The sequence below is a fragment of the Rana temporaria genome, chromosome 1 (genome assembly GCF_905171775.1).
Source record: "Rana temporaria chromosome 1, aRanTem1.1, whole genome shotgun sequence".
Lineage (NCBI taxonomy): Eukaryota > Metazoa > Chordata > Amphibia > Anura > Ranidae > Rana > Rana temporaria.
In genome coordinates, this window is record NC_053489.1 from 324,910,147 (window position 1) to 324,925,316 (window position 15,170).

The 15,170-nt window shown below is 42.8% G+C and overlaps 1 protein-coding gene across 1 annotated transcript in view; it reads right to left on the bottom strand.

Moving 5' to 3' along the window:
- Window positions 1–1,065: 1,065 nt before the first annotated feature.
- The window catches only part of LOC120945882 (atrial natriuretic peptide receptor 1-like), an 86,084-nt gene continuing 71,979 nt past the window's right edge, over window positions 1,066–15,170 (bottom strand). The window contains exon 8 of the mRNA XM_040360431.1: window positions 1,066–1,650. Coding sequence (XP_040216365.1) covers window positions 1,489–1,650 — 162 coding nt within the window. The 3' untranslated portion in view covers window positions 1,066–1,488. The remainder of the gene's footprint in view (window positions 1,651–15,170) is intronic.

Consider the following 15,170-nt stretch of genomic DNA (forward strand, 5'->3'; position numbering starts at 1 on the left):
TGCACATAAGGTAGAGTTTATTGCAGATAATACCATGTGTTTTTTAATTTTCATCCTTCCAAGTGGCACTAAATATTAACTATGAGACATTCTTTGCCTATCATTTTAGAGCAAAAAATTGGTAAAAAAAATCTCTGCCTCAATTCATTTCTTCAGTGCCTTTCTGTCCCGGGAAGTTTATCTTTTTAACATTTGTTGGTCTTCTGATGGCTTCCTTTCAGGCAGCCTCAAAACAGGGTCGGCGCTGTATAGAGGGCTTATTTCTAGAGGTCCTGTGTCCTGGGGGATCCAGGAGGCCTTCCTCCAATTTGACAAAGAAGATGCCTATCACAGAGGTTTGTTTTTTTTAGCACACCCTGAAGTCCACATCTCCAGCCCTAGCTTGGCAATTTTAAAACTTCCAAATGTAATTACTGAAGACTCTTCACTACAATTTCTCTGTCCTCTTTGTAGCTGCAATTATTTTCAGTTATTCTATATTCTATCCAGTTGCATCAGCACGCAAGGAAAGTTGTTGCATCCTGGAAGATGAGTGGTCTCTGTGAAACAGGCATCAGCGTGACTTTAGGTCGGATGAGTTTCTAGTCCAAAAGGCTTTAAAGGCATTTTAGTGCCCAAAACCTACAAAAATAAGCAGTCTTGTGGCCTCACCATTTCACTAGGTTGTGGACTTTGTAAGGCTGTTGGTGAGAAGGCATGCAAAAGCATGTGCATGAAATCATGCAGAGAACTATGGACTGAGCCGGTTATGGAAGCACTGACATACTTCTGTGTCAGACCATGCCTTTTAATGTATATGCTTGGCTTGTTATTACATAAATGTGACACCAGATGGGAAACCAAAATGGTCATTTTTCAGATGAACATCTTTTATCTCTTAAATAATCCAGCAATGTTTTATACAATTGGAATTGCCAGATCTGTCCCATTGCTGCCATGAATTCTTCCTGTTGCATTCTCTGCAAAGAAAAAAATGCTAATCGGTGAGGCCCTTTTTTAATAACAGACTTAGGTGCAGCAAGTCCAGCCACTGGAAGCCATGAGAGATAAAGGGAGCTATAATAGTTTTGGATAGACTGACCTTTTAATCCTTAACATTCAAGTAATAGTCAACAGTATGTAATAGTGTCACATTTGCTACAGAAGTAATAGTGAGAAAGAAACATTTAAGACCCCCCACGTGATGAGCCTTCTCAACCATACTAACATGGGACTTGACAAACATAACCCACCAAATAATGCACTTCTGTTGTTCAGCCAGAACAAGTCCAAAAGCGTATACTCTTGATTATTGCACCTTCTCCTCTCCTTGACAGTACCTTTAAGCCATCAAGTTTTTAGCTGCTATAAAGAATGTCATCCAGTACCGTGCTAGTCTCTGAGCCATTGTGATTTCCTGCAGATCAGATCAGATACACCAGCTTACTCATCCATAATAGGACTCACATAGAGTTTATACTAATTTAAAAGAGAGCACGATAACACCATTCAGAATGAAGTTGACAGTGCTTCAGTGGATAGTACTCCTGGTATCAGATCATAGGCCTCTCTTTCAACTTCCTTAAAAACTCCAGAGGCGTTTGGGTTGATATTCTTTGTCGATGCTCCAGTCTTACCCTCGAGCCAGTAAGTTGTCATGTCTCCTTTGCCCTTATGGAAAACAGAAGTAAGTTAAATAAATTCAAAGTAACTGTACATTTAATGCACCTGCTGTTGTAGAGTTCAGAGGTTCATGCACAACCAAATTAGAGGACCAGTTTAGATCCTACGTATTCCATTATTTCCCATGACTGATCAATGTTCCTTTAGCAATACAAAAAATGTGGTTCTCTTATCATGACACCTGCCAATGCATGCTGCCATCTTACATTGATTTATATTGTTTTCTGTTTTATTCTAGTTAAAAAGATATATAAGTGTAGCGCTTATAGTGATATGTTAAATATCAAAATACCATAGTATATGTAATAAAAATTACACAGAAACAAATAAATGTAAAACGTAAATAAACGGTATGTACAACCCTTTAGGAAAAGAGAAGTGCCAACAAATGAATAATATAGTGTACTTGATATAATATCCAGTGAAAAACAAAGTCCGACAAAACTTAGTGTTCAAAATAATTGATAATGTTGAAGTTCATATTTTCCACATGTCATTCAAGTGAGTGAATAAGATGAAAAAATGCGTGACTTCTAAAACGATATAATCCCACCACCGATAAAAGTGCAGGCTTACCGGAACTTATTGACCACTAGTGGCATATGCCAAGAGAGGTCAATCAAGGCTTATTATGACGGATGTCAGAAAACGATCCTTGGCCGGGAATTGTAGACCCAATTGGATGATGCTGTGATAGACGTGAAACTAAAATGAAAATTTTATGTTATGATTAGAAATATTAAAGTGTATTTCGGTTAATATTTCTTTAGTATATTGCTTATTTTCCTTGATAAGTTCTATCAGAGATTGTTTTAAAGGGATTTGATGTTTTGTGAAAAGCAGAACTGTTTTCCAAATTAAGAAGCAGAGGACTTTTCAAAGGAAGCTAATCCATTTCCCTCCCCCCTGCATTCCTGGAAATTTCACTTTGGATAAGCAATTGTGGATTCTCTATAGGAAACTGACTTTGCCCATCCCCCACATCCTGACTTTTACAGACCCCAGAAGGAGCCTGTCTGACTTTTGGAAGAACATGAAATGAACTTGTGAGGAGAAACCACCCTTCTATATGAATTGACCAATAAAAGACTCACAAGGGTGATGGGGAGGGATTGATGGGCGTGTACGTATGTTGTGATATTCTCTGTGTTTTAAATAAAAGAACCAGCAGGGTTTGTTCTTCCTGTTGGCCCTTGGACGATGGAGAGGTGAGGATGTGAAATCATTCTGTGTCTAGATGCATTTGTTTCACCCATAGTTTTTGAAATCATCCGGCAGTATGGATAACCCTGGTTCTTCCTCATCAGTTGGCCGCCCAACGTTTGTTTTGCTCTATTGGGAAGATGCAGCACCCCGGGATGTGGTGGGGTACGTCTGTACGGATGGTGACTGATCACCTCCATGGCTGCGTTTTTTTTTGCAGCGGTCTACTTCCGTGCAGACGCACTTCATTCTTTTGGTCGTGCTGCGCCTCACCCAATCAAAGACGAGATTTCTTGAGCAACGCTTGTAACCCTTTGTCCCGTCTGCCGGTTGATACCTGTGTTTTTATGTTTAAGTGTTGTGTTAGTTTGAATGTGACTGTTTCAGGGGTCTATGTCTGTAGGCGGTGGCGGACAGTATTTTTCTTTCAGGGGTCCTGAGCCGGTGACGCATGGTAAGCGTGTCTTGGGGTGGAGATGTTTATGTGTGCATGTCTGTCCCGGGCTCCTTCCTATTATAAGCATCAGTGATTTACTGGTGTTTGGTTTAGTGAGGTAGTATGCACATGTCAATATGTCTGGTCTGAAAGAAGAGGATTTGGGGGTTCGATAGTCGCTAAGTCGAGCGGACTGAGTTTTTGTGGTGGCTTGGGTAGTCGAAACGGAATAAAGATAGCCACTAAGGAAGTTGGATCTTTATGGGTTTGCTATACATATGGCTTGTGCCATATGTATACCAAATCTCTTTAGTCAAAACGGAATAAAGATAGCCACTAAGGAAGTTGGATCTTTATGGGTTTGCTATGCATATGGCTTGTGCCATATGTGTACCAAATCTCTCTAGTCGAAATTAGAAGATTGGGGTTCGTTTTGCCTTCTTTTGGGGGGGCACTGAGGGTTTTACATTTTTGGGGTTAGTGGTTAAACTTTATGGGATTAAGCTAAATTGGGGTTACATTTTTGGGGTTAGGGGTTAAGAATTAGGGGCTGAAAGAGCCGTGTATTTTGTGTGTTTTGTGTTGTTCTGTGTTGTCCGTGCGTTTTATTTATTTATTTATTTATTTTTTTGCATGCATTCTTGTTCTGAGGGCTGTTAGCAGCCCACTATAAATGGCAGACAAGCACGTGCTGCAGCCAATTTTTTTCTTTTTCATTTCCATTCCTCTCTCCCCCCCCCCTCTCCAGGCTGTGTGGAGTTCTATCAGCAGACTTTTTTTTTTTGGAGTTTCAGATTTCTCTGCTGGAGTAACGCAGGCAGTGATGGCCCCTACCCTCTCCCCCCCCCCCCTTTTGCAGCGTAAGCTGGCTATGTGTTTTTTTTTGTGTTTCTGTTTCTTTGATAGATAACGGTAACTTGCCTTTATTGATTTCAGAAAAACATAGTTAAATAGTTTTTTTTTTTAAAACACATGGGTCTGGTGTTCTCAGCAGCTGCAGATGTATCTTTTTGATTCACAGAACTTTGAGGTTTTTGGGATAACGCAGACTATTTTTATATCCGAATCTATGTGTACAATGGGGCTTATTGTTATTTTTGCTGTTTTTTTTTTTTTTTAATATATTTCTGGGATGCCTCCCTGATATAATATATACTCCTGCCCCCTCCCTGGTGGGGGGATAGAACTGGGTGTGTGAGGAATGTGGGAGGTCCAGACCCCCCGTATCCTGCCCGCCCTGAGCTCTGCCACATTTGCAAGTTGGAGGATAGCCCCCCTCTTCCCCCCCCCCCCAGGGACGACAACCTAGGAGACAGTTTTTTTTGTAACACAGAGTTTTTTTTAACAAAAGGTTGCCTTGGGATATTGCACTGTCTATGTCCGTTAGAGTCTACGATTTCAGTTGCTTTGTCGCAATTAATAAACGGTAATCAGTAAATAATGGGATATTTCTCCTGAGGTTTAAAAAATATGGAACAGACATTTGATGCACATAATAAGCAATTGTTAAGTCTTTATTTTACAGTTAAAATCTTCTACAGAGAATTAATTTAGGTGAATTATTTCGTCCCGTTTTTTTTTTTATCCTTTTAATCGGATAGATTGAATGCGTGTTCTGTGGGGACCTGTCCCATCTGGGTTGCCCACTTACACTTACACTGACGATGCCATGCACTGTATTTTGACTTGATACATAGAGGGCTTTTTGCCAGTTTTGAAATTTATAATGTGATACCCAGGGCCTGTTATTGTCTTTTCGTTTCCCTCATGTTCTGCCCACGATGCCTGCTGGAAGCATGGGCTCCGCCCGACTGCTTGAGGCCGTGCCCCTTCTTTCCCCTCACGTTCTGCCCAACTGTATGCCCCGCTGGAGGAAGCATGGGCCTGCCCGGATGCTCTTTCCTGCTGAAGGCTTTGCCTCGTTCTGAACGCATATGGTGTCGCCTCCTGCCCGCTGCCCTTACTGGATTCTGTGCCCTCCGGCCCACGGGCCTTCTTCTTCATTCTCTCCTTAGTCTGTCCAGGGGGGGGTAACTACAATGCCACTTCGCTGGACAGACACGTAAGGGAGGAGAATGATGTAGATGGGAGTGGCAGACCTACCTGAAGGTAGAATCCGCTCATATGCTGTCACGTGTGCCCAGACCTCAATGCCTTGACCTCATGGGGTGCCCAAAAGCGGTAGAGAGAGTGTGTAAATCCTGGCGTTCATGACTACAGAAGCTGTGTTCACAAGTCACAAATGAGGGATGAGGAGATTCTGGGTATCACATTGGAACAGTAGAACATTTTACATAGTACATTTAAATGGTTTTATTCCACATGCTGTGCCATGCCATCCTCAGGGTTAAGTGGGTAAGTGGCCCCAAGGGGGGAGCATTCAATACATTATCCCTTTCTGAAATCTTGTTTGAGACAGTCTCTAGATTAGATTGTTATGAGCTATGATTATGTGACCGCTTTTGAAAATAGGTAACTAATATTCGTGTACGAGTTTTTTCTCGCATTCCTGATGTAGGTACCGATAATTACCAATATCCCCTGGGTGATGATTAAGAGGTTCCTTCGAAAATATTCTCTGGAAGATGAGTGATATTATGGATTGTGCCGCCCAAATCTGAATGAAATTATATATCTTTTTTCAAATACATGGGATTGTGACCACTGGGGTTTGTGGGTTGGAATATCTCAAAGGGGGGGTCCCGGTTACATGGGGTAATTAGTTAAATAATGTCAGAGTGTAAAGAAGTTCTTTAATGAGATAATTAAGTTTACTTCTGCCTGTAAATGTTTATGAATATGTTATCCCCAACAACTGAAGATGTATTATGACATGTCAAAGCATAAACATGGGATTAGAACAAAGGTTTAATGGGAAAATTGTTGATTGAGATTGTGTGAAGAATTGTATACAATTCAGTAAATGGTAAACAACATGGTATTTTATGTTTAACTGAAATCCTACAGATCTGGTTGTAAGAATTAATAAGTTGAGGTTTGAGCAATGTTTACAACAGATTCTAAACTTGGGTTTGGTTTATTATAAGGTTCCCCAGAGAAAAATATTAAAATATGAAAGTTATGTTCAATCTAAAAAACTTTATAAAAAATATTATTATAAAAATTGTAAAAATAAAATTAAAAAATAAACAAGTGTTAAAAGTTATTATAAAATGACATTTCTGATAAAATATAGATTGTGAGTAATTATGAGTGACTTTATCAGTAGAAAACAATGGTCGGTTCATGCGCAGGGACTGGTCAGTGGATTTCATGAGATTTGTCCTCTAAGCGATCTTTTGTCGCTATTGGAAGTTAAGGAATGTCATGTTATAATGTGGTGTACATGATTTTTGGCAGATGTACAAACCAAATATGTTTTAAAATTTTTGAAAAAGAGTTAAAAATGAGAAAAACGATGCAATTCGATTGGATTGTATATGGTCTAAAACTTGTACAATCTGCTCCAAGCATGGGGGGGGACAGATGTTTTCCCTTAGAGGTCATTAACAGCAGATCAGGTTACAGGCTGTGGTGGTTTACAGGAGTGAGTGCTAGCTTGAAATCCGACTCCCAGTGTAAACATCCTCAACTTTGCCTAGTTTGAAGGGAAAAATAAATAAATATCAGAGTTTATGTTAAGTAAACTATGGAAGCGTATTATGAGGGTAAATCTTTCTTTAATAATAAAAGGTAATTTGTACACAATCATTAGAAGATCTGAAAGAAAGCCCTTATTAATAAAGTATTATTTTTCTCTTTCTTTTCCTTTCTTTCTTTTTCTCTCTCTCTCTTTCTTTTGCTCTTTCTTTCTTTCTTTCTTTCTCTCTCATTCTTTCTTTCTCTCATATGTTACTAAACTGTGGGTTTTTTGCACCATTTGGTTTGAAGAATACCTTACTTTGAGGGTGTCATTTTAAAGAGAATGATAATGGTGTTAATCTGCATAGCTTAATTAAAGTCAGTTAAAATAGTTTAAAAATAAAATACATGGATAGATGATGCAGATGATGATGATTTATGGATTAAAATGTCACTTTCTAGGCTTCAGATTGACGAATGTATTAATGGAAGAATAATTGATCTCTTATATTTGGATCCATGTAGGGGAACAATGAAACTTCTGTATGTTCGTTTATGCTGAAGGCTGCTATGTTTGTTTAAACAGACATGCGACAAGAATATTCATGCTGCATGATCAGTCCTGAAAACTAGTGTAATGTAATAAAGTTTCTTTAGGAAATAAAATATTTAGGACAGAGCCCAATATAAAATTAAAATGCTAATGAAGGGAAATATAGTAATTTGGTGGGAACGGATGCTTTTATGAAATTTAACTTAGTAATGTAAATGTAGATTGGATAAATTCTGGTTGCTATGGTCAATAGAGGTTTGTTAACTATAAACAAGGATGCATTCCAGTATATTACTGAACACCTAGAGGCCACTTCACAAATGACTTTGTATAAAATTATGGCCTTATACAGGATATTAGGTGAACAAGGGGGGGCATTTAGAATGTCACCTGCGGACAATATTTTGGGTGATAACACATTTGTACTCAAATAGGTATAGCAATTCTGTTTATATTGGTTATGATAATGTTTTGTTATATGGACCGTGTCCTCCATTACCGTCCTTGTCTGTTAAGAAATAACAAAGAGAATAAACTGATAAAATATTCATTTCAAGGGGGGGCTGTGATAGACGTGAAACTAAAATGAAAATTTTATGTTATGATTAGAAATATTAAAGTGTATTTCGGTTAATATTTCTTTAGTATATTGCTTATTTTCCTTGATAAGTTCTATCAGAGATTGTTTTAAAGGGATTTGATGTTTTGTGAAAAGCAGAACTGTTTTCCAAATTAAGAAGCAGAGGACTTTTCAAAGGAAGCTAATCCATTTCCCTCCCCCCTGCATTCCTGGAAATTTCACTTTGGATAAGCAATTGTGGATTCTCTATAGGAAACTGACTTTGCCCATCCCCCACATCCTGACTTTTACAGACCCCAGAAGGAGCCTGTCTGACTTTTGGAAGAACATGAAATGAACTTGTGAGGAGAAACCACCCTTCTATATGAATTGACCAATAAAAGACTCACAAGGGTGATGGGGAGGGATTGATGGGCGTGTACGTATGTTGTGATATTCTCTGTGTTTTAAATAAAAGAACCAGCAGGGTTTGTTCTTCCTGTTGGCCCTTGGACGATGGAGAGGTGAGGATGTGAAATCATTCTGTGTCTAGATGCATTTGTTTCACCCATAGTTTTTGAAATCATCCGGCAGTATGGATAACCCTGGTTCTTCCTCATCAATGTATCCGTAGATGGAATAGGTCCCCAGGGACAGACTGGAAACTGTACTGGTGTAGGACTCCCAAAACCAATTGGTTCAGTGAAATAATGGTGCATAAGAGGGAGAAAAGAGAGGTGGCCACATAGCGTAACTCCGTATGATAAAAAATTGCGTGTTTATTCACAGCTGACAAACTTACATTTGGCTGATGTAAAGATTTCTTGCATGCAAAAATGGGGCGACAGTGGAGTCCTCCCGACGCGTTTCGTGGTCAAAAGCACATCGTCTGAGGCCCCAGACGATGTGCTTTTGACCACGAAACGCGTCGGGAGGACTCCACTGTCGCCCCATTTTTGCATGCAAGAAATCTTTACATCAGCCAAATGTAAGTTTGTCAGCTGTGAATAAACACGCAATTTTTTATCATACGGAGTTACGCTATGTGGCCACCTCTCTTTTCTCCCTCTTATGCACCATTATTTCACTGAACCAATTGGTTTTGGGAGTCCTACACCAGTACAGTTTCCAGTCTGTCCCTGGGGACCTATTCCATCTACGGATACATCATCGAATTGGGTCTACAATTCCCGGCCAAGGATCGTTTTCTGACATCCGTCATAATAAGCCTTGATTGACCTCTCTTGGCATATGCCACTAGTGGTCAATAAGTTCCGGTAAGCCTGCACTTTTATCGGTGGTGGGATTATATCGTTTTAGAAGTCACGCATCTTTTCATCTTATTCACTCACTTGAATGACATGTGGAAAATATGAACTTCAACATTATCAATTATTTTGAACACTATGGGCCAGATCCTCAAAAGAGATACGCAGACTTAACTGCTGTTCAGTCTGTGTCTAACTTTGGAAACGATCCTCAAAAGGCTTTTTCCAAAGTTAGGCAGAAGATCAGGCATGTGTAATTGAATTACACTGCCGAATCTTAGGATGCAGTACCACATCCGCCGCTGGGGGCATTTCGAGTCGAAATGCCGTTGCTAGTATGCAAATTAGCACTTAAGGCGATCCACAAAGCTTTCCAGCTTCGTTTTTTCGCCGTAAGTGTTATTTTGCAAGTGTAAAACTAGGGCTGATGTTACAAAGTGTAAACTAGTCACACCATGTAAAAGCCCATTCCAGCGACGGCATTTGGTATGCATTCCCGAGGGAGAACTCCACGGCAATTTGTAAAGACAAAACCGGCATGGGTTCCCCCCCAGGAGCATACCAGGCCCTTAGGTCTGGTATGGGTTGTAAGGGGACCCCCCTACGCCGAAAAATCGACGTAGGGGGTCCCCCTACAATCCATACCAGACCCGTATCCAAAGCACGCTACCCGGCCGGTCAGGAAAGGAGTGGGGACGAGCGAGCGCCCCCCCCCCTCCTGAGCCGTGACAGGCCGCATGCCCTCAACATGGGGGGGTTGGGTGCTCTGGGGCAGGGGGGCGCACTACGGGCCTCCCCACCCCAGAGCACCCTGTCCCCATGTTGATGAGGACAGGACCTCTTCCCGACAACCCTTGCCATTGGTTGTCGGGGTCTGCGGGCGGGGGCTTATCGGAATCTGGGAGTCCCCTCAAATAAGGGGGCCCCCAGATACCGGCCCCCCACCCTAAGTGAATGGATATGGGGTACATCGTACCCCTATCCATTCACCTGTAGGCAAAAAGTTAGTTAGTAAACACACAACACAAGGCTTTTTAAAATATTTTATTATTCTGCTCCCGATGCCCCCATGTCTTCGTTATTAGCTCAATTAGCAGGGGGGGCTTCTTCTTCCGCTCTCCGGGGGTCTTCCACTCTCCGGGGGTCTTCTCCGCTCTCCGGGGGGGCTTCTCCGGACTCCGGGGGGCTTCTTCCATCTTCTCCCCTCTTCCGCTGTTGACTCGGCGAACCCCGGTTCTTCTGCAGATGTCCGATGCCTTCTTCTTCAGCGCTGGCTGCCTGCTATGTTTGTGTGTTAGCTCGATTTCAAACAGGCAGCCGGCGCGGTCTTCTGTGACGTCAGGGTCTTCTCTTCTGTTCTTCTCCCCTCTTCCGATGTTGACTCGTCGCCTGTTGTCGCTGTAATGATGGAAGCGCGCCTTGCATCCCATTTATATAGGCATCACCGTCCCATCATGCTCCGGTAGGTACCCACGTGGTGGGTGCCTACCCACGTGCACCCACCACGTGGGTACCTGCCGGAGCATGATGGGACGGTGATGCCTATATAAATGGGATGCAAGGCGCGCTTCCATCATTACAGCGACAACAGGCGACGAGTCAACATCGGAAGAGGGGAGAAGAACAGAAGACCCTGACGTCACAGAAGACCGCGCCGGCTGCCTGTTTGAAATCGAGCTAACACACGAAGATAGCAGGCAGCCAGCGCTGAAGAAGAAGGCACCGGACATCTGCAGAAGAACCGGGGTTCGCCGAGTCAACAGCGGAAGAGGGGAGAAGATGGAAGAAGCCCCCCGGAGTCCGGAGAAGCCCCCCCCCCCGGAGAGCGGAGAAGACCCCCGGAGAGTGGAAGACCCCCGGAGAGTGGAAGAAGAAGCCCCCCTGCTAATTAAGCTAATAACGAAGACAGGGGGGGCATCCGGAGCAGAATAATAAAATATTTTAAAAAGCCTTGTGTTGTGTGTTTACTAACTAACTTTTTGCCTACAGGTGAATGGATAGGGGTACGATGTACCCCATATCCATTCACTTAGGGTGGGGGGCCGGTATCTGGGGGCCCCCTTATTTGAGGGGACTCCCAGATTCCGATAAGCCCCCGCCCGCAGACCCCGACAACCAATGGCAAGGGTTGTCGGGAAGAGGTCCTGTCCTCATCAACATGGGGACAGGGTGCTCTGGGGTGGGGGGGCCCGCAGTGCGCCCCCCTGCCCCAGAGCACTCCAACCCCCCCATGTTGAGGGCATGCGGCCTGGCACGGCTCAGGAGGGGGGGGGGGCGCTCGCTCGTCCCCACTCCCTTCCTGACCGGCCGGGTAGCGTGCTTTGGATACGGGTCTGGTATGGATTGTAGGGGGACCCCCTACGTCGATTTTTCGGCGTAGGGGGGTCTCCTTACAACCCATACCAGACCTAAGGGCCTGGTATGCTCCTGGGGGGGGAACCCATGCCGGTTTTTTATTTGAAAATTGGCATGGAGTTCTCCCTCAGGAATGCATGCCGAGCGACGCTGTCATTTTTTTTTTTTTTTCCTGACGCAACTTTTTTAAGCCGTCGCGATCCTCAAAACTCGGCGTAACGTAAATTCGCGCATGCGCAGTACGGCCGGCGCGGGAGCGCGCCTCATTTAAATGGGACTCGCCCCATTTGAATAGGAACGCCTTGCGCCGGCGGAATTTTAGTTACACAGCCTGAAATTTCTAGATAAGTGCTTTGTGGATCGGGCACTTAGGTAGAAACTTTAAGGCAGTGTAACTTAAATGGGATTTTTTAAGTTACGCCAGGTTTTTGTGGATCTGGCCCTATGTTTTGTCGGACTTTGTTTTTCACTGGATATTATATCAAGTACACTATATTATTCATTTATTGGCACTTCTCTTTTCCTAAAGGGTTGTACATACCGTTTATTTACGTTTTACATTTATTTGTTTCTGTGTAATTTTTATTACATATACTATGGTATTTTGATATTTAACATATCACTATAAGCGCTACACTTATATATCTTTTTGTCACTTTTGCTTTTTTGAATAAGCTGTGTTAGCAGCTACCATTATCGCACTATTGGCAGCGCAGGGTATTCACTTTTCTTCTGTTTTATTCTAGTTAAAGGAAACCCATACTGAGAGATATAAGGGAGACATAAAAAGTTTAAGTACAATTAGCAAAAAAATAAAACAGAAGAAATGGGAAGAAGGGCATGAAAGTAAATGTGGTTATAAATGTTAGAAAAAAAAATATTACAACAACAACAATAATACAACCTTACGAATACATTTTATAATCTTTCATTTCCTTTTTTTAAATAGATTGTTTTTCCTTTCCTTTTGGAGAAACTACCGGTTGATCCTGACAGTCACTCGGACTTCCTTCTTCTTGGTGATAACAGTCTGCAGACTCATAGAGCTTCAGCAGTGTTGACATCACAGTACATCTTCCACTCTTCCACTCTTCCACCAATAATTAGGCCCTAATCCACCCAGTCGCCCATTTGAGCACAGACCAGGTTTAAGTCAGGCTAAGCTGGGAAGCCACATGTTTTGGTGACATTGCTATCGCTTTTTTACACCCTTCCCCATTTGGACAAATATCTACATATCTAATATCTGAAAAATATCTGCAAATGTACTACTTTTATTTCCTGCTTCCAAATCAGACAGTTGCAGCATTCTCCCATAATTTGGGTGTCTGAAAGAGGACATAAGGCAGTATCATTCCACACTGATAAGTGGCAAAAGAGCTGAAGAGAATTCATGCTGTCTGAATTCCATTTTGCCACATAAACATCTGTAGCGGGTGGTTGCTAGTTACTAACATCCAACATATCACCCCCCTGCCAGACCTCTATCTATCACTTCAGAGACAATGAACAGTCATTTGCGTTGTTTTGTTTTTGTTTATTGGGGGATATAACTTGGTTGGGAAAAGGGGTATATGGGATGCCCATACTGTAGAACATGTTACTTTGCCATCATATTTAGTGAACAATGGTAAATTGGTTTACCACTGATGTACTTCTAATATTTACAGTCTCTTCCCCTGCATATCACCATGCAGCCTATTGCTCCTCCTCCTCTGTATTAACTCCTGCAGGCTGTTACTCTCAGGACTTCTCTCCTCCTGCACAGACTTCCACTGTAAAACCACTAGATCCACTGTAAAACTATTAGATCCCGTCCCATCTTCATTATGACAAAAGGGAACCACTCTGAATAATCCTGGCTTGCTGGCTGTAATTGGGTGCTGTTACTAGGCCAGAGGTCTGCAGTACCTCTTCCGGCTGCCATGTAATTTAGTAGCACATGTAACTTGGCAGACTACTGTTATCTGCAAGTCCAATCCACAAATCCTGTGCCCTCAGGCCGCATCGATTTGACACATTTCCCACAGTCTCTCCTCTGGCCTCGCACCCAGTTCCCCTGGCATGCCTCATCCAGAAATCCACTGTGTTCCACTCACCAAGCTTTTCCTGCCCCGAGTCCATAATGGAGAACTTTAACTGGACATATGTTCTGACAGCTTCTCCAGGCCCTCCTTTTCCAGGACTCCTCATCTATGACCGTGTAAAGATGAAGCTCCCTCCCAGCTCTCCCGAGCTCCTCTGCGATCGGACCCCCCCCAGATGGGGATGGCCTTCTGCTGCTGCCTAGTACTCCATTCTCCACTTCTCCCAGCTGACAACTCTCTCCAGTGGCATGTGACCTCGCATGTGACTTGAGCTGCCTGCCACTCCAGTCCTAGGCCCTGCCCCTCTTCCAGAACAATCTCCCTGGAAGCAGGGGAGGTGCCTCAGAACTAGAGCAAGGTGGTCACACCCACTGCTACACTAATCAGTCCCTGCCCCCAAAATAAGCAATTTACCTGTACTGACAGTTTCCCTAGCAAAAATCCTATGCTAGCACCTACCTACAGTAGAGGGTGCTACACATCTAAAGCTGTAATTGTGCAGTATTCATATTACTGAACTGTACAATATGCACAATTGTGTAAGTCCATTCATTTGCTTTCAGTGGTATGCACCCAACCTACATCTACTACCACCAATCACATGTTGTGGTAAGTTTGGGCTTTAGAGCCACTACCCACCAATTGGGTGGGTTATTGTTTAGGAGGGGTGGAGTGATCCTATGCTGTGTGCTCAGCCGCACGTGTTGCCTGTGAAGTCAGTCGTTTGATAGGCCAGAACAAAGGAGTAAATGTCCTACTGTGACGTCTGCAGGGTTTGTCATATTGTGAAACTTAGCCCAGCCCACCTATCAGAGTGTAGGGTGTGAATGAGCATGAGTAAGATAACATGGCTACACTACAGAGCATACTGTAATGATGCAATCTATGGACAATTGTTTTAGTAGTTTAGTAGTCTTTTACACTGCTTATATGCATGAAGTGGTTCAAATGAGTTTACATACACTTTATTTAGGTTTAATGAGGGAAAATCAGTGGTCAATAAGGAGGTTAAATAGAAAAAAAAACTTTATAAAAAATAGCTTAAAGCAGTTGTATACCCACTGACACTTTTTTTAATAAACCTGTAAAGCAAAAGGCATAATGAGCTAGTATGCACTGCATACTAGCTCATTATGAAATACTTACCTTAGAATGAGGCGTCAGTATCTCACCTGGTCTATGCCGAGGGAGCTGACACGTTGCCTCGGCGTGTCTTCCGGGTATCGCGGCTCCAGCGCTGTGAGTGGCTGGAGCCGTGATATCGTTACGGCATGCGCACGGGAGACTTCTTTCCGGCAAGGTCCAGCGTCTGCCGGGCTTTCAGCCGAGAATACCTTGTGTGCATGCGTCGCTGAAGTCAGCGGCTCATTGCAAGGGGAATGTCTCCTAAACCATACAGGTTTAGGAGTTATTCTTTTGACCTACAGGTAAGCCTTATTATAGGCTTACCTGTAGGTAAATTTTT